Source organism: Schistocerca serialis, chromosome 7 (assembly GCF_023864345.2).
Source record: "Schistocerca serialis cubense isolate TAMUIC-IGC-003099 chromosome 7, iqSchSeri2.2, whole genome shotgun sequence".
Lineage (NCBI taxonomy): Eukaryota > Metazoa > Arthropoda > Insecta > Orthoptera > Acrididae > Schistocerca > Schistocerca serialis.
Window position 1 is genome coordinate 247657551 of NC_064644.1, and position 20536 is coordinate 247678086.

A 20536-nucleotide genomic window follows, 5' to 3' on the forward strand; every position below is an offset into this window, starting at 1 on the left:
ATCCTCAAAGGGTAGGTAGATTAGTGAATTTCGAAAGGGATATAGAGAAGTTGAAAGTAGATACAATGAGGATTTGTGAGGTGTGCTGGTAGGAAGAAAAAAACTTCCAGTCTTATCAGTATAGGGATATGAGCACAAAATCAAATAGGTGTAATGCAGTAGTAGGTCTACTAATGAATAAGAAAATAAGAATGTATGTAAGCTGCTATGAATAGCATACTGAAACATTACTGGAGCAAAGATAGACATGAAGCCAATACCCAAAACAGTAGTACAAGTTTATATGCCAACTAGTGCCACAAATGACAGAGAGACTGTTCAGATAGCTAAGGAAGATGAAAAGTTAATTGTGATGGGTGACTGAAGTTCATTAATAGGGAAAGAAAAAAAGAAGAAAACATTGTAGGAGAAGGTGGACTGAGGGAAAAGCATGAAAGAAGAAGCCACCTGGTACAATTTTGTGAAGAGCATAATTTAATCATCACTAACACTTGGTTTAAGAGCCATGAAGAAGATTGTGTATGTGGAAGAGACATGGGGAAACTAAAAGGTTTGAGATTGATTAAATAATAGCAAAGCAGAGATTTCAAAACCAGATTTTAAACTGTAAGACATTTCCAGGGCCCAGATGAAGACTCTGACCATAATTTAACGATTATGACTTGCAAACTGACACTGAAGAAATTTCATAAAGGGAGGAAATTGAGGTGTGACCTGTATAAATTGAAGGGACCATATGTTTCAGAGGGAGCATCAGTCAATGTTGGACTAATACAAGGGAAATGAATACAACAGAAGACAAATGAGTAGCTTTGAGAGATGAAAGAGAGAAGGCAGCAACAGGTCATATAGGTAAAGAGACAAAGTCTGGTAGAGATCCCTTGATAATAAAGGAGATATCAAATTTATTTGTCAAAAGCAAATATAAAAATGTAGAAAATGATGCAGGCAAAATGGACACAAAAATAAGACTGACAGCAAGTGCAAAATGGCCAAACAGGAATTTATAGAGGACAAATGCAAGGCTGTAAAAGCAAACATAACTAGAGAAAGGATAGATGCCGTCTACAGAAAAATTAAAGAGTTCTTTGGAGAAAAGAGAAGCAACTGCATCAATATCACATGCTGAGATGGCAAACCACTACCAAGCAAAGAAGTGCAAGCAATAAAGGTGGGAGGAGTACATGGAGGGTCTATAAATGGGGAACAAAATTGAGGACAATGTTATACAAAAAGACCAGAAAGTAGGAGAAGATGAGATAGGAGATATGATACTGCAAGAAGAATTTGACACAGCACTGAAAGACCTAAGAGAAAACATACTCCTTGAGACAGACAGCATTCCCTCAGAACTACTGAGAGCCAGCAATGATGACATTACTCCCCCTGCAGTGCAAGATATATGAAATAGGCAACGTCCCTTCAAACTTCAGGAGGACTGTAAAAATTTCAATTGCAAGGAAGGCTGGCACTGACAAGTATGAATACTACCAAACCATTGGTTTAATAAATCATGGTCGCAAAATACTGGCTTAAATTATTTACAGAAGAGTGAAATAACAGATAGAAGCCAATCTCCAATCTTACGAATGGTCAGTTTGTGTTCACAAGAAATTTCAGAATACCTGACACAATACAGATCCTACAATTTATCCTAGAAGACAGACTGAAGAAAACTAAACTTATGTTTATAGCACTTGTAGATTTAGGGAAAGTTTTTGTCAGTGTTGATTAGGTTACACACTTCAAAATCCTGAAGATAGCAGAGATAAAATATAGGGAATGAAAGATTATCTACAACTTGTACAGCAATCAGATGGCAGTTTAAGGGCATGAAAAGTAAGCAGAGGTCGTGAAGGGAGTGGGACAGGGTTGCGGCCTACCCCCAATGTTATTCAGTCTGCACAATGAGCAAGCAATAAATGAAACCAAAGAAAAATTTGTAGAAGGAATTAAAGTTCAGAGAGAAGAAACACAAACTTAGAGATTTGCGAATGAAATTGTAATTCTGTCAGACACAGCAAAGGACTTGGAAGAGCAGGTGAACAGAATGGACAGCATCTCGAAAGGAGGATACAAGATGACCATCAACAAAAGCTAAAAAAGGATACTGGAATATAGCCAAATTTAATTAGGCAATGTTAAAGGAATTAGGAAATAAGAAACTAAAAGTAGTAGTTTTGCTATTTGAGCAGTAAAATAACTGACAGTGTCAGAAGTAGAGAGAATGTAAAATTCAGACTGGCAACAGCAAGAAAAGCACAGCCAAAAAAAGAGGAATTTATTAACAACTAATATCAATCTAAGGGTTAGGAAGTCTTTGCAGAAGATGTTTATCTGGAGCACAGCCTTGTACAGAAGTGAAATGTGGATGATAAGCAGTTCAGACAAGAAGAGAGTAGAAACGTTTGAAATTCAGTACTATAAACTGCTCAAGAGTAGATGTGCAGATCACATAACTAAGTAGCAGGTACTGAATCAAACTATGAAGAAAAGAAAGTTATTGGACACAGGAATAGGTTGATAGGATAATGAGACATCAACGAATTGTCAGTCTTGCATTGGAAGGAAATGTGTATGTGTGTGGAGAAAGGGTGGGAGGAGGGGGTAAAAACTATACAGGGAGACTAACACTTGAATATAGTAAGTGGGCACAAATGGATATATGTTGTGATAGTTATGCAGAGACGAAGAAGCTTGCTCAGGATGGGGTAGTGTGGGGAGATTCATCAAACCACCCTTCAGACTGAACACCACAGGAACAGCAACATCTAAGTGTCTCTCAAAAGAAGAAATCATAGAATCAATGAAAACAGGGCTATGTCATCTGCCACAAGTTGAGGCAGAGAAAGTCAGTACAGAATTTGTGGTAATTTTGGTGTGTGTAAAACTGCTGGAAGAAAATATTTGCAAGGATTATCTTTGAACTACTGCAGAACTGAGAAAACAACTGCAAGATATTTACCATACAAGAAGCAAGGGCAAAATCGTTGTCCTACTTGTTTCAGCCAATGATTGGAGAAAACGAGAACTATTCAGTGATCCCACATATAAGAAACTTGAACATGACTCCATTACCATTTAGAAGGACACAAGTCATGCATTACGATTACAGAACAGTTTCTTACATGGCCAGAAGCAATTCTTGCTTTACAAAATATATCTGCTTATCAGGTGCATTAGAGGAACTAGTTTTCAATCTACGTCAGTGCACACAAATTACTCACTGCCTTGCTATTAGCAAACTTCCATTTGGCATCAACTGGAGGAATAATTCCACTATTTCCCTCAACATCTTAGACAGCGGCACACAAACTCCACCTTACAATGGAACTACAATAGGACACAGCGTTGCTTTTTTCTCAGTGTGAAGGTATGTAATAATACAGAAATCATCCAAAACAAACAATGTCCACAGAAAGAATAGAGGTGGAACAATGATGTAGCATGTTTTTACCAGCATGTACTCTGAGAAAAATTCTCTGTGAAATAGCCGGCATGTCACTCTAACATGGCAGTAAAAACATCACAGATCTGTTGGGCTCCTTAAAAGGAGGGTGCATGGCAGAGGATATCTTGAACCACTTCTAGTCATTCCCTTTCCTGTTCCACTCACAAATTTGAGGGATACAGGACTATCCATATGCCCCTGTAGGAGCCTTATCGTTGTGCACTTTATCACAAATCTTGGTTCTCTAAACTTTCTCAGTAGTTTTTCTGAAAAACAATATTGTCTTTTCTCCATGAATTTCCATTTGATTTCACAGAACATTTCAATAATACTTGCATACTGATCAACCCTACTGGTAACTAATCTATCAGTACACCTCTGAATTGCTTTGATGTTATCCTTTAATCTGACTTGATGGGGATTCCAAACACTCAAGCAGTACTCAAGAATGGGTAATGCAAGTGTTCTATACATGGTCTCCTTTGTAGATGAGCTACACTTCTCTAGAATCCTCCAATTAAACTGATGTCACCTTCCCTACTATGGGCTTCTTGTGCTCATTCCATTTCATATTGTTTTGCAGCGTTAAGCCCAAATATTTAATAGATGTGACAGTGTCAAGCAGCACACCAGTTATACTGTATCTGAATAGTGCAAATGCAGCTTAATCTACATCACTGAGATAAAATCACCACCAGCACACATCTACCAGAATATAAGCATTACATACACCTCAAAAAGCATATCACATAAGCAGTGGTAGAACATTGAAATAAATACAACAGACTAATGCCATCAAAAGGAAAATACGTGATATCCTTGAAATAACTCAACAAACAGCTATCATGAGCCCTCAACAACAATAACCAATAATGGGTTCATGCATTGTAACTGAGAAAACAAGACCAACTGATATATCTGAACAACCACTTGGGATTGCTGGAGTCAAGGTAAGAAGTGGTCTCCACATGATTAACTTAAATTTCCGATAAATTACTGATTAATTCCCCCCCCCCCCCCCCGACACACACACACACACACACACACACACACACACACACACACACACACACACACAAAAACATCTGTGGCAATCATTCATTGCTCTCTCTCTCTCTCTCTCTCTCTCTCTCTCTCTCTCTCTCCTTACCAGTTATGCAAACAAGTGTAAAATATATGAATTTTGTAATTATTTCTATTATGAATGTCAGCTGTTCTGCTTCACTTGAACCATGAACTTATTGTCTCCTCACTAAATGACAGTTTGTATTCAACTATGAAAAGAACACAATTGTTGTAAGCTATAACTGCTACACAACTGGCATCAGCCAATTAGTCAGCATTCTATTAACCGATCACATTTTTGATGTATATGTAGCTGGGTTATATAGGCGTTCTGACTAAATATTAAAGAAGTCCATCTGGTCAACATCTTCAGGTTTTCTAAACATCAGCAGAACTGATTCCTGCTGTATTTGTGCCTGTTCATTCTTCAGTGCTACCTGTGAGGTAGTTCTGAAGAGATAATTCTATACTAGTATCATTGTGTCTCATTTTTGATCACTAAACTTTAAAGAATGCTGAGGGTGCCCAATGAACAACTTAATAGTACTGAATTAAATAACTATTATTTTGGTTGGTGCCAATTCACTACAATCATATCTATTTTTATAAAAAAGGTTTTCATTATGATGTAGTAATACATTTAGAAGCTATTGTGTTTTGAAAGAAGTAAGGAAGGGAGTTTAGGATGTAATGTCCCATGAGTGTTCAGATCGTTAGAGATAAAGTAAAAGCCGAGTCAAACAGATTTTGATTTCCAGTAAACACCTAAGATTTTTCTGGCAGGAGACAACACAGTCTATGTCCAAAAGCAGAGTTAGTCCTACAGATGTTTCAAAGTTGGGTCTCCAGCTAACTATGCTGATGCTCTGACCAAGAAGCCATAACTTTCCTCACTGATTTAAATCAGTGCCCACTTGCAGCCACTGTCTGCAATTTCTTTGTGTCTTAATCTGTATATGCATTCTCAAAATTGAAACTCATTACAATTCTTGCCATAACTAACATAATTGACAGATGTCACCTAAGCAGTTTCGCCCTGTTTTCCTCCTGATACTTTCTTCACTTTTTTTTCTTTCCACTAGTAAAGGGTTTATTGGCAATTTGAGAATGACTTACTTTGCCCATTCCACCTTCCATAAGCATTACAAGCCAGTATCTGACAAGAATGAAATAAAGTGAGTGCTGATGACCTAATAATTGTTTCTTGCCTGAAATTTTATTCACTGCCATCAACATTTCATCTTCCTAGAAGCTTAAATACAGAGTAAGGGCATTTTTCATTACTGTTAATCCCAAGTATTTCACAAGAGCAGGTGCTGTAAATGTTAAGAACTAATGATGATTATCACATAAATTAATGTATGCGTGCCAACATTTTGTGGAATTAGCAAAATAAAATATAATTGTTTCATGATCGCTCTTGTATACAGATGTTAACAAGCAGCAATGGTATTTCAGGATTTGTACGGCACATCAAACCTTTCCCTTGGCATGAAGTCGAAAGATTAATGGAAAGGATGACATGGAAAAACTGAGAGACTTCTTTGGGCAGTTTTTATGCTGTGCTGAACTCAACACCTGCCCTGGTGGTCACAATGTAATAACCATACAGGACACCACAATCACCTTCACAATCAACATGCTGCGTAATATGTGCAGGAAAGTGATGGACTCCTAAAAATTCAATTGGAGCTAGTGTTAATGTCCAGAAGATAATTATAGTAACACCATTTGTTATGGATGTTCTGTCAATATGAAAATTTCCACAAGGTTCCTCATTCACAATGTAAGATATTTAGAGATTAACCAAATAGTCCAGCAGAGAAGTATAGTGAATCTGATGTAATGGTACATCAGTACACAAATGTCAGTGGAAATTCCTAGGAGTTTTACAGTGATTAATAGTTATAACCAGTACTGATCAACTTATTTATATCAGAATAATTAGTACAGAGTTTTCTAAATATGTGTTATTATCACAACAACAAACGAGTGTAGAGACTTTTACATCTTTGATGAACTGAAATATTCAACTTATAATTGCTAGATATTACAATGAATAAAAAATAGCCTGTTTTCCTTGTTAGTAACTATATTATTGGTCACACACATATCATGTAATATACCTAATATATGCGTAGCCAATGTTGTGCTAAATTTGTAAGAAAAACTGTAATACTGATAACTGGTTTGTTCTAAATCAGTTTTTTCATATTGCCATTTTTTTTGTATATACACCTTATATTAGATTATTCATTACACCTTGATAGTTTGGAATTATTATAAAGTACTGTTCCATAATGTGTGTGTGTGTGTGTGTGTGTGTGTGTGTGTGTGTGTGTAAGAGAAAGAAAGACAGATAGATAGAGAGAGAGAGAGATAGAGAGAGAGAGAGAGAGAGAGAGAGAGATGATATATTATGTAGTTGCAGTATTTATATTTATTTATGTTTAATTAATTTCTATTAATTTGCAACTCATTCTTGTTCCCTGTTCCCACAAGGCTTTTACCCACTGCCTGTGACAGGTAAGATCTGGTGACAGTAATTCAGGTGTTACATTGTCATTTGGTCAGTGATGAATATTTCCGAAGTGTTCACCATTTCTCAATTCTTTAACTGTTCCAGGCTTTCAACTGGGACCGTTTAGGAGTATTTAGTTAAAATGTTTACACACTTTACTGCAGTCTGTAACAATGATACAGTTTCATAGCAAAGTACATAAATGCAGACTTGACTGAAGTTACAGGATATACACTGAATTGCCATCTGTTGGATTTACAACAAACTAATGTTTGATGTGGGTCCACTGAAATTGCTGATACTGAACTGATAACAAAGTCATGTAATGTAAACTGAATCACCAACTGGTGGGTATTAAGTGAATGGTGAGAGTGTACCAGTAGTGGTTAATGGACCTCTTATTTCATCACAGCTACATGATATACAAGTGTATACCTCAAAACTTTTACAATGGCTGACTGCCATGGGCACTTTGACACTGAAGTGCTGTAGCAGTCAACTGCACTTAGGGAAAGCACACTCTGACAGCTACAGAAATCAAAGAGTTGACACTAAATTATAATTCAGTTGTAGTAACTAGTCAGACATTAAAAAGAATAGCAAATTAAGCAAATAACAAATTTTGCAAGCTCCAAATGTGAACAAGTCATCAATACTTTGAGATGAACAGAAAACTTATGAAATATCTGCTTTACACCAAAAATTCATATTAAAGATTAGTTGGGCAACAGTATACATAGAACTCATTCTACTCACCCAGCACTTCTGCATTTGCTTGTATGGAACATTTGTACATAGCAGCCATTAGCCTCTGAGGTTGGGCTTGAAATGCCTTTCTGCAGCCTTCCTTCACTGCTGACATTAACTGACCAGAAAATGGACCAAAGGGTTGTGTTACATCTGAGCTATTAAGAAAAAATTGCAATAAGTATAACTGCACAAACATCTGTTTTGTAATTGATTTATATTCTATAAAACTGGTATGTAATGCAGCTGCTACATCAATAAAACAGTTGTGCTTTCTCCACTTCTTACAGATTATATATTTCATGGAAAGCAGTGTTATAGCATGTTTTATGATTCAATTTTAGTACTCTATTACTCGTTCTAGTCGTATTCACAGACAACAGAGACCTGTCATGTCACTAAGTTTTTACTGCATAAAAGTGAGAGATTTCTTTGTCTGAGGGCACTAGATTTGTTTAAAGGATAATATTCTTCAAAATATAACTTACATCAAATGTATATGATGACGTTTATACTCATCAAATAGCTGCTTAGATAAACATTCACAGGTGATTACAAAAACACATGCTTTCAGAAAACAGAAGCCAACGTGAGACCCAAATATGCTGACTTCTACTCCCTGTCTGTGACCTGTCAGCTGCCCCTTTCATCACTACTGCCTTCTCAAGCTTTTAATATCATCTACTCCTAGCATTTCACAGTTAATTTCTCTTGTTCTATCAAGAGGATATTGTTATCAAGAGAAACAAAACTGGCCTTCTACGGATTGGAGTGTAAAATGTCAGATTCCTTAATTGGACAGGTAGGTTAGAAAATTTAAAAAGAGAACTGGATAGGTTGAAGTTTGGTACAGTGGGAGTTAGTGCAGTTTGGTGACAGAAGAACAGGACTTCTGGTCAGGTGAATAAAGGGTTATAAATATAAAATCAAATAGGGGTAATAAAGGAGTAGGTTTAATAATGAATTAAAAATAGGAATATGGATATGCTACTAATAATAGCATAGGTAATGCATTATTATAGCCAAGATAGACACAAAGCCCACACCTACCACAATAGTATAAGTTTATATGCCAACTAGCTCTGCAGATGATGAAGAGATTGAAGAAATCTACAATGAAATAAAAGAAATTATTCAGATAGTTAAGAGAGATGAAGATTTAATAGTCAAGGGGGACTGTAATTTGATAGTAGGAAAAGGAAGAGAAGGAAAAATGGTAGGTGAATATGGACTGGGGAAAATGAATGAAAGAGGAAGCCAACTGGTAGAATTTTGCACAGAGAATAATTTAACCATAGCTAACATGCCCCCCAATGAACCATGGACCTTGCCGTTGGTAGGGAGGCTTGCGTGCTTCAGCGATAAAGATAGCTGTACCGTAGGTGCAACCACAACGGAGGGGTATCTGTTGAGAGGCCAGACAAATGTGTGGTTCCCGAAGAGGGGCAGCAGCCTTTTCAGTAGTTGCAGGAGCAACAGTCTGGATGATTGACTGATCTGGCCTTGCAACACTAACCAAAACAGCCTTGCTGCGCTGGGACTGCAAACAATTGAAAGCAAGGGGAAACTACAGCCGTAATTTTTCCTGAGGGCATACAGCTTTACTGTATGGCTAATGATGATGGCATCCTCTTGGGTAAAATTTCCGGAGGTGTGCACACTCCACTGCAGAGTGAAAATCTCATTCTGGAAACATCCCCCAGGCTGTGGCTAAGCCATGTCTCCGCAGTATCCTTTCTTTCTGGAGTGCTAGTTCTGCAAGTTTCGCAGGAGAGCTTCTGTAAAGTTTAGAAGGTAGGAGACAAGATACTGGCAGAAGTAAAGCTGTGAGGACCGGGCATGAGTCGTGCTTCGGTAGCTCAGATGGTAGAGCACTTGCCCACTAAAGGCAGGGGTCCCGAGTTCGAGTCTCGGTCGGGCACACAGTTTTAATCTGCCAGGAAGTTTCAAGGAACATTACAGTTCGATGTCCTCTCAACATCAGGGTCATAAGAGATGAAGCAATGACTTGGTTGGACAAGGAAGGATCACAATATTGTCACTTTCCTGCCTGAAGAAATCACCTCAAATTTATCCAAAGTGATTTAGTAATAAGATAACACTTACCTTACTGGAGAAGCCTTTATACTCCATTCCAGAATTTCAAAGCAGACCCCCATCATAGGTTCTTCACAGAGAGGACCTGCTAAAGTTGCCATTTGGAATCCATTAACAAAACTGCTCTCATGTTCTGACCTGGAGTATGACTCTGAAGATATCACCTCTGAAGGTGGTGTAGGATCCCAAATAGAAGTGTGGTTGTAGCCAGCAACACAGTTCAGAAGGACATTTGGACCACAGCGACGGGGACCAAGGCTCCACACAGAATCAACAGACTGGAAGAAGTAAATTATATAGTACTTACACATTTACACAAAGCAGTAGCCCAATTCATTGGCTATAGTAGTAAACTACTGGGAGAACGTAAGTATTTTAGGAGAAAGGAGACCAATCACAGAACACCAGAAGCATTGAGTCACTAACAGGCACACAAAAATCAGAAAGAAAACTTTGTATTGTTTTCACTCAAGATGATCTTCATGTAACATTTGTTGAAAACGTTTAGAAACATCCTTTATAGAAGCTAAAAACTTTCCAAACCTGAGGCACATAAATATTTCTGTTTACAAACACCCGGTTTTGACCGACTTTGCTATCATCTTCAGATCTTCAAAAATTTATTTTATGAAATGGGTTCTTTTTAGATATCACCTCTGAAGGTTAGACCTCATGCCAAGTTGACATCCAGTAAAATGTAGCACATTAATATAAAGGCTTGTGATAGATAAAACATTTGAAATCAAGAAGCACCTTGTGCACATGGCCATGTCCATATACGTAGCACACACAGATAACTGTTACATCATAAAAAACACAGTATACAATACAACATATGGTAGTGCATCTGTTAACATTAGCTTGACATGTTCTAATCATTGAAGATCTACCTTAGAGTGTATATAAGGTACCTCATACACCATCTATGATGGAGCTTCAGCGATTAAAACATTTCTAGCCAATGTTAATAGATGTGCTGCTCTGTGGTTTTTAGGATGGAGCAATCATTAACGAGCGATATGTATACGGACATGGCGTTGTGCAGAAGGTGCTTCTTGATTTTACAATATTTTATGGGCTATAAGAAGCACCCTTTTCCTTTGAAAAATTTCCTTCAAAATTCAGGTGCATCTTACTCTCAAAATTAATATAAAAACGTCCAGTGTTTGATTCAAATTCCTGCCAGTCATAAAAATGACCATATATTCAGTGCCACGGGAAACCTCTCTCTATCTGGCAACATTGGATTCAACTGACAGCAGCAGTGCACTGATGCGATGAACACGAGTTGTGGGGATCCACAAGCTTGCTAACACTGTCTCCTTCCTACCAGGCCATCACAAACCAGAACACGTCATTGTAGTCCACGGTGCAAGTGAACTTGAAGTGAAAGTGATTTGTGTTATCAGTACCAGTACAATATTTTTGTTAGTAGCAAGTTTCGTAATGGAAAAAAAAAAAAGGTATTGATATGATGCAGGCTATAAATTGAAAGTAATAGTATATGCAGAAGAACATGGAAACAGAGCAGCTGAGTGGCATTTTGGCCTTCCTCGAACACAGAAAGCCATTCACGATTGGCATGCTTCCCAAGAAGAACTGAAAACAATGAGGAAGACTAAATGTGCAGAAGACTGAGTGCAAAGTGGCCAAAACTAGAAGATGACATATTGAAACGTATTCGAGGACACTGTCAAAACAGCATTGGAATCAATACAAAAATGATTCAAATACACGCTCATAAGCTAGCGCTACTGTGGAACTTAACAGACTTTAATGGTGGAGTTGGTTGGTGCTACAGGTTCATGAAGTGTCACGGACTTAGCCTGTGAACCAAAACCGAAATATCTCAGAAAATGCCACAAGAGCACGAAGAGAAAATATTATCTTTGCATCATTTTATTGCTCAACATCAAATGAAAACCAGTGTGGAACTAAGCCAAATAGCAAACATGGACGAAACTCCTCTGACATCTGATGCGCCAAGTAACAGAACTGTTACCATAAATGGTGCTTAAACTGTAACTACAAAAACAAGTGGACATGAAAAAATGCACTACTCTATTGCCCTTGTATGTTGTGCTGATGGTACTAAACATAGTCTAATGATCATTTTCAAGAGCAAAACAAAGTCAAAACTTTCTGAAATGCCACCCGTTGTTGTAGTTGCTGTTCACATACATGACGAGGGTAGGATGGACGAGTTATGAAATTATAGATTAACAGAGTGTAGAAGAGAAGGAAAAAACAAAGATGATGTGACTTACCAAATGAAAGTGCTGGCAGGTCAACAGACACACATGTTTAGAGAAATTGAGACAAGGAAACACAGAGCTTGCTGTTATTCCGGGAAGACTTACTTCACAATTGCAACCTCTTGATGTCTCAATGAATAAACCATTTAAAGTACATATGAGAGAGGAATGGAAAAAATGGATGATGGATGAAACCCACCACGAATTCATGATGAAGGGAGCTTTAAAATGACCTACAATCAAACAAGTGTGTCAGTGGATAAAACAGTCGTGGTCTGAAATGAGAGGAGACATTATTGTTTAACCTTTCAAGAAATGCAGCATAAGTAAAGCTCTCAATGGCAATGAAGACCATATTACATGTGAAGAGGATGACAAGGCTGAAGAAGAAGAAGAAGAAAGTTCTGATCACAATTTTCAGTGATGTTATAGTTCAGTTCAGTTTTATAAAATAAAGTTTTTTTTTCTTTTTTTTAAAAAAAAATCTGGCTATGCAATCTAATTTAAAAAATGGTAAAAATATTATTTAAAAAAAATATTGATTACAAATCAACGTGTATCTTATAGTTCAAATTGTCTTACAGCCTGTAAAACATGGTAAATGTTTTATTTATGACAAACATTTATATTATGTGCTACATTTTATCTACACTCGACACTTTTATCTACACATGACAACTGGACATGAGGTCCAACTCAAAATGACTATGTTTCATAACATAAATTTTTGAAGACCATAATATAACATAAAATAAGATAAGATTATGAGATAAAAAGAAAATATTCAGATAGTGAGGAGAAGCAAAAATTTAATAGTCATGGTTGACTGGAATCCAACAGTAGGAAAAGGAAGAGAAGGAAACGTATTAGGTGAATAGGGAATTGGGGTGAGAAAAGAAAGAGGAAGCTGCCTGGTAAAATTTTGCACAGAGCATAACAAAACATAGCTAACACTTGGTTCAAGAATCATAAAAGAAGGCTGTATACATGGAAGAGGCCTGGAGATACTCGAGGGTTTCAGATAGATTATGTAATGGTAAGACGGAGATTTAGGAACCAGGTTTTAAGTTGTAAGAATTTCCAGGGGCAGATGTGGACTCTGATCACAATCTATTGGTTATGAACTATAGATTAAAACTCAGAAACTGCAAAAAGGTGGGAATTTAAGGAGATGGGATCTGGATAAACTGACAGAACCAGAGGTTGTAGAGAGTTCCAGGGAGAACATTAGAGAATGATTGACAGGAATAGGAGAAAAGAAATACAGTAGAAGAAGAATGGGTAGCTTTGAGGGATGAAGTAGTGAAGGCAGCAGAGGATCAAGCAGGTAAAAAGACGACGGCTAGTAGAAATCCTTGGATAACAGAAGAAATATTGAATTTAATTGATGAAAGGAGAAAATATAAAAATGCAGTAAATGAAGCAGGTAAAAAGGAATACAAACGTCTCAAAAATGAGATCGACAGGAAGTGCAAAATGGCTAAGCAGGCGTGGCTAGAGGGCAAATGTAAGGGTGTAGAGGCTTATCTGACTAGGGGTAAGATACATACTGCCTACAGGAAAATTAAAGAGACCATTGGAGAAAAGAGAACCATTTGCATGAAAATCAGGAGCTCAGATGGAAACTCAGTTCTAGGCAAAGAAGGGAAAGCAGAAGGATGGAAGGAGTATATAAAGTGTCTATACAAGAGCGATGTACTTCAGGGCAATATTATGGAAATGGAAGAGGTTGTAGATGAAGATGAAATGGGAGATATGATACTGCGTGAAGAGTTTGACAGAGCACCGAAAGACCTAAGCTGAAACAAGGCCCCGGGAGTAGACAACATTCCATTAGAACTAATGACAACCTTGGGAGAGCCAGTCCTGACAAAACTCTACCATCTGGTGAGCAAGATGTATGAGACGCGAAATTCCCTCAGACTTCAAGAAGAATATAATAATTCCAATCCCAAAGAAAGCAGGTGTTGACAGATGTGAAAATTACCGAACTATCAGTTTAATAAGTCACAGCTGCAAAACACTAACGCGAATTATTTACAGACGAATGGAAAAACTGGTAGAAGACGACCTCGGGAAAGATCAGTTCGAATTCCGCAGATATGTTGGAACACGTGAGGCAATACTGACCCTACGACTTATCTTAGAAGAAAGATTAAGGAAAGGCAAACCTACGTTTCTAGCATTTGTAGACTAAGAGAAAGCTTTTGACAATGTTGACTGGAATACTCTCTTTCAAATTCTGAAGGTGGCAGGGGTAAAATACAGAGGGCGAAAGGCTATTTACAATTTGTACAGAAACCAGATGGCAGCTACAAGAGTGGAGTGGCACGAAAGGGAAGCAGTGGTTGGGAAGGGAGTGAGACAGGGCTGTAGCCTCTCCCCGATGCTATTCAATCTGTATATTGAGCAAGCAGTAAAGGAAACAAAAGCAAAATTCGGAGAATGTATTAAAATCCATGGAGAAGAAATAAAAACTTTGAGGTTCGCTGATGACATTGTAATTCTGTCAGAGACAGCAAAGGGATTGGAAGAGCAGTTGAACGGAATGAACAGTGTCATGAACGGAGGGTATAAGATGAACATCAACAAAAGCAAAACAAGGATAATGGAACGTAGTCAAATTTAGTCGGGTGATGCTGAGGGAATTAGATTAGGAAATGAGATGCTTAAAGTAGAAACTGAGTATTGCTATTTGGGTAGCAAAATAACTGATGATGGTCGAAGTAGAGAGGATATAAAATGTAGACTGGCAATGGCAAGGAAAGCGTTTCTGAAGAAGAGAAATTTGTTAACATCGAGTATAGATTTAAGTGTCAGGAAGTCCATTCTGAAAGTATTTGTATGCAGTGTGGCCATGTATGGAAGTGAAACGTAGACAATAAATAGTTTAGACAAGAAGAGAATATAAACTTTCGAAATGCGGTGCTACAGAAGATTGCTTAAGATTAGATAGGTAGATCACATAACTAATGAGGGGGTATTGAATAGAATTAGGAAGAAGAGAAATTTGTGGGACACCTTGACTAGAAGAAGGGATCGGTTGGTAGGACATGCTCTGAGGCATCAAGGGATCACCAATTTAGCATTGGAGGGCAGCATGGAGGGTAAAAATCGTAGAGGGAGACCAAGAGATGAATACACTAAGCAGATTCAGAAGGATGTAGGTTGCAGTAGGTACTGGGAGACGAAGAAGCTTGCACAGGATAGAGTAACATGGAGAGCTGCATCAGTCTCTGGACTGAAGACCACAACACAAAACAACACAAGATGACAGCGAAGTTTGCCAAGAGAAAGTTATGTGATCTTGGCTTTAGAATATTTTACCTTCTATAAAGGGTGTTTCTTAACATTTTCAACAAATGTTAGAGGAGGATCTTTGGGTCAAAGCAAGACAAAATTTTTCTGTAAGTGTTGCTCTACAACACAGTGTTGCTGAGTTGCATGCTGCAGCGTTGCAGGATGTACATTGCCCATGTCACAGGAGACACTCAAAATGTCTGCTACAAGCACCAATGCATGCAAAGCAATTTAATTATAGCAAGGGCCTGACAAATACTTGCAAAAGGGATAGGGTTACGGTGACCTGTTTCTTGACATGATTAATGGGCATATCACACGCAACTCAATGCCTTAACCAAAATTTTGGGAAGGTTTTATTGACAAACAGGTATATGGCCAAACTGAAGTATGATGGAACCCATCCATGAACGAACCACGTGGTGTGGAAAATTCCTAAGGCCACATTTTCTAACAATACAGGCAGCTTGTTTCGCAAGAAGGTCAACTGCAGTCATTTATCATCAGGGTAGCTCATATAGGCTGATCAAGTGGAAGTAATTGATACTGTATCACACATTAAGTCCAAATTTATGTTGATGATTAGCAACAAGTGTTTATGTAAGTTTATGAAGTTACCTCATGCAAATAAGGCCTCATAATAAAGTAAGTTGTTGTGGTAGTCATGTAGATTACAATGTTCTGTGTAAGACCTGTACCTCACCAAAACACTGAATCACACATGTTTTTGTGAACATTTTTGTACTATTGATACAAGGAAATATTCAGATTGTTACACGATAACATTAACAATGCTGTGTACAACTTGGTCACATAATATGAACTGCTGTTCATGCATTTATGTCATACCTGTAGGAATAAGACTACTTCTATCAATAAAAAGGACACAGAAGTGTGCTTCGTATACAGATGTGTGTAGAAATGTACAAGTGTAAGCTGAGCATGCTTCTGCTTCTTCTGTTGTTAGTGTTAGTATTATTCATATTGGAGTGTGTAGAAGCATGCTTCTATGTCCCCTATTGATAGTGTTAACTCTACTCCTATAGACATAATGCAGAACCAGGAATGAACAAACAATGGAAAGTCCAGGATGGAATAACAACAATATTATTAAAAGGGTAGATTGCTATTTATCATACCAAGCAGATATTCAATCACAGACAGGCACCATGAAAAGACTGCTATACATTTAAGATTTCAGTCAAAAGCCCTTCTTCTTAGTTAGAAAACACACACATTCAAATAAGCACAACTCTCACACACATGACCACCGCCTCTGGCCACTGAGGCTTAAACACATAGCAGCCTTTCCATCGTGCCTGCCATACAAAGCAGATATTCAATCATAGATAGGCACAATGAAAAGACTGCTATACATTTAAGCTTTCAGTCAAAAGCCCTTCTTCTGCGTTAGAAAACACACACATTCATACAAGCACAACTCTCACACACATGACCACTGCCTATGGTCACTGAGGCTTAGACGTATAGCAGTCTTTTCATCGTGCCTGTCTGCAACTCAATGTCTCCTCTATATGGTCAGTTAGAAATTTAGAGATTTACACACCATGACTGTGACATTTTACTTTCTAACAAGCCAGACAAAGTTCTGATGATGACTGCTTAGCAATCAAAACCAGTCAGTTTCATCATATTTAAAACATATTTGAGCAGCAAGTGTTCGTTCTATCATTGTTTCAGTTGAGTGGAGTTAATCACTTCACATTCAGATTTTATATTGCTAATAATGCAAAACCCTTCAACAATACCTGCATGTAACATATTTAAAAGCCATTACTATTGATTATAATTTGATAAGTGATACAAATTCATGGTTGTCAGTTAATGTAGAATGAAAAGCCTATGTAATTTTCCACATCAGAAGCACATACTCTGTACATCTTGCATATACCAGACACAACATAACCTCCTGGATAGCTGACATGCCACTGGAATAAACTGTTCAATACTCTCCAGTACAAATAGCCATATACAGGAAGTCTTCCACCAGATGATGATAGTATAACTGCCAAAACACGTAGTGGCCAAAAAGTAAATAAATAAAATTGGTTCATGCTCTCAGAAAACACCAGAAAATCTACAGAACTTCCATGTAGTAAGGACAAACACTGCCAAAACTATCAGGAATCTCAACAGAAAATATGAAAAGGAATACTTAACTCAAATGCAATTGGACTTACAAATGAACAATATGAAAGACTTTTATAGAACATTCAAGAGTAATATAGAGCTCCAAAACAATGAAGTGTCATTTGAGTTATTCAGCCACAACCACAAATAACCAAATCCTGACTCAGAAGTGCAAACTGTAGAAGAGGTTAGGAGTGTCATGTATACTGAAGAATAATAAAGGCACTGAGAAAGATGAGATCATTGCAGAAATCTTGAAGTATGCTGATGAGAATACGATAATCAAATGGACACATATTATAAGTAAAATTTGGGAAGAATAACAGCCTCCAACAAAATTTTTGTGGTTGCATCCATAGACTTCAAAAAAGCCTACGAGGCAGTAGACTATTTTGGAGGTGATGAATTTTGATGGAAAATCCAGACCTTAAGCAACACAACATCCAAGGTCAAGTTCAGAGGAAAGCTTTCGGAGACCTTCAAGATCAAAACCAGAACCATACAGGTAGGTGGACTCTCTCCTTTGCTGTTTAAATATGTACTTGATAACATGATCAGGTAATAGCAATGAGAAATGAGAGGAATGGGTGGAAAATGAGTGGGATGCAAGAAGACAGGAATATGGGTAAATTGTCTGGCATTTGCAGATGATACTGTAATATTTTTATTGTAATATTAGAAGAGATGGTTAACCAAACCACACAACTACAGAGACAAGTGGCTTAAGTCTTTCGAAAAGACAGTGTATATGACAAAACTTTGAGGCATTTCCTAGATGGACAACAATAGGAGGAGGGAAAATTTAGTAGGAGAGGAGATTTAAAAACTTAGGAGGATGGATAAAAACTGGTCTGACAGAAACAGAAGCAATGGGAGCACAAATAAAGAAAATGAATTTAGCATACAAAGTATGTACAACTACAATAAGAAGCTTATTTTTATCAATGCAGAAAGTGATCCTCCATGAAGCCTTATATGGAGCAGAAAGTATGAACCTAGTAAGAGTATTTAAGAAACTAAAACTTGTGGAATCAAGGATCCTCAAGAGGATATTGGAGTCTCGAAGAACAGGAGACAGTCAATATAGAATATAAGCAAATGACGATCTCTGTAACCAGATAGGTAAAATCTTGGATATCACCAGGAAAAGAAGGAGCAGTTTCTTTGGACACATCCCTAGTATGGAACAGTGGAGTGTCATGATGTGACAGCTATGCCACATCAATGACACCTCACGAGCTAACACACTCCATGCAGCCGCAGCCACACTGTGGCATCTCAAAGGACTGACCAACAGAGGGTAGTAGCTTCAAGCCATCCAGGACATTCGCTGATGTGTGCATCCTACAAGATGTGTGCATGTGGAACTATCTTGTTCTACTGAAGCTGCAAGGGCAGCCAATTAAAAACTTGCAGCTCTACATTGTGGTCTATTTAGTTCAGCATAGTGGCCCTTGAAGTCACGATCATCACAGTCTATGACCCAAGATCATCAATGGCACCGATTGGGACTTCGCAGCTCTGGTAATCACCTCCACAGTCTATGACCCAAGATCATCAATGACACCGATTGGGACTTCGCAGCTCTGGTAATCAGCTCTCTTCATGGATCCGTGACAGCATTCTGATCAGCTCCCTGAAGAGCTGTAATTGGTGTCTGTTCGATACTTTGTCCAGGCTGTAGAAACTCTATTTCAAACTTACAAATATTTCACTGCTTTCTCAGCAGGACTTAATTCCATATTCCATAGGGACTAATACCATGGAGAAGCGGGATGAAATTTACAAGCTACTTTTCAGAAGAGTGTTCTTGGACATTATGTTTAAGTCAAGAAGAAACCTTATGTTGTGTAATTCATTTCTGCAATTCTCCATTGAACTTAAGTCATGTTTCTGTTGTTATAAAGTTACTCTGTATTCATGAGACAGTGTCAGTTGTCAATAAATGTGTTAAGTGCTACCTGACTTTCCATGCTAGTTATCTCTGGAGTATTGGATATAGCATGGAGGTTGGATAACAAATAATACAGTTTCTTGTGAACAGGAGAACAAAAGTACACTGGATCCAATATGTACAAAGATTTCTGGAAGACATGGGACTATAGGAACCAGAGATTTAAAATAGTGCATTTTCAAATAAAAATTTCAAAAAAAAATAAAGAAAAACATTATAACTGATGCACCTGTTGTAATATTTTCATACCATAAATCTCCTTGTGAAATATCCAAGTATTTTCAGTGCTCAAAACTATTGTAAAGAATTCATTAACAGTAAAACACAAACCTTCTTGTTCCAAGCATCTTCCAGCCTCTTACGTAAAAGTTTTATTGTTTCAATGGTCCGCCCTGATAAAGTTCCTGCAGCTAAGCTATGGTCCATAGCTCGGAGCAACTCTGAGTTTTCCTCTAGTAATTGTGTCACTTCAGTTGGTAGTGGTGCAGCTTTGATTTTCACTGTACACTGTTTATTTGCTGTTGTGATTACCACAGATCCGTCTTCATTCTGAAACAGTAAAATGACTCTGGCTTCATACTAATCACAATTCAAGAATGTGGCTATTGCAGCAGAAACTATTTTGGAAGTTTCTCGAATGGCATACAGCATTAAAACTTCATTAATTTACAGCCCATTACACAGGAATGTAAGTAATCTAAAAAAGCTACTGTTATTTTTTTCACATAGTTGCAACTTCCTTTTAAAAAGGGTTTAATTTGCTATACATGTATTTTTTCAATATATTATATTATATCCTTACAAATATTTATTTAATTGTATTCATTTGATAAAACTGCAAAATTTTGAGGACACAGAATGACTGCTCAGTACCTACCTTCAAGAGACAAAATTTCAAGTACTGAAGGTACAAAATTTAAAAGTATGAAAATTATACCTTGCATTTGAAACTGATAGTTCCTTCCATAAAGAGGAAAGAGGAATAGGTTAAAGAA

General features: G+C 37.5%; 2 protein-coding genes across 3 annotated transcripts in view; one reads left to right on the top strand and one right to left on the bottom strand.

Moving 5' to 3' along the window:
- The window catches only part of LOC126412529 (uncharacterized), a 168772-nt gene extending 161872 nt beyond the window's left edge, over positions 1–6900 (top strand). Inside the window, exon 6 of the mRNA XM_050082172.1 lies at positions 5975–6900. Coding sequence (XP_049938129.1) covers positions 5975–6051 — 77 coding nt within the window. The 3' untranslated portion in view covers positions 6052–6900. The remainder of the gene's footprint in view (positions 1–5974) is intronic.
- LOC126412527 (elongation factor-like GTPase 1) overlaps positions 1–20536 on the bottom strand; it is a 593784-nt gene that overhangs the window by 408020 nt on the left and 165228 nt on the right. For both annotated transcript variants that reach the window (XM_050082167.1, XM_050082166.1), the window contains 3 exons: positions 19872–20090; positions 9891–10159; positions 7794–7942 (listed from right to left, as the gene is read on the bottom strand). In XM_050082167.1, coding sequence (XP_049938124.1) covers positions 7794–7942; positions 9891–10159; positions 19872–20090 — 637 coding nt within the window. The remainder of the gene's footprint in view (positions 1–7793; positions 7943–9890; positions 10160–19871; positions 20091–20536) is intronic.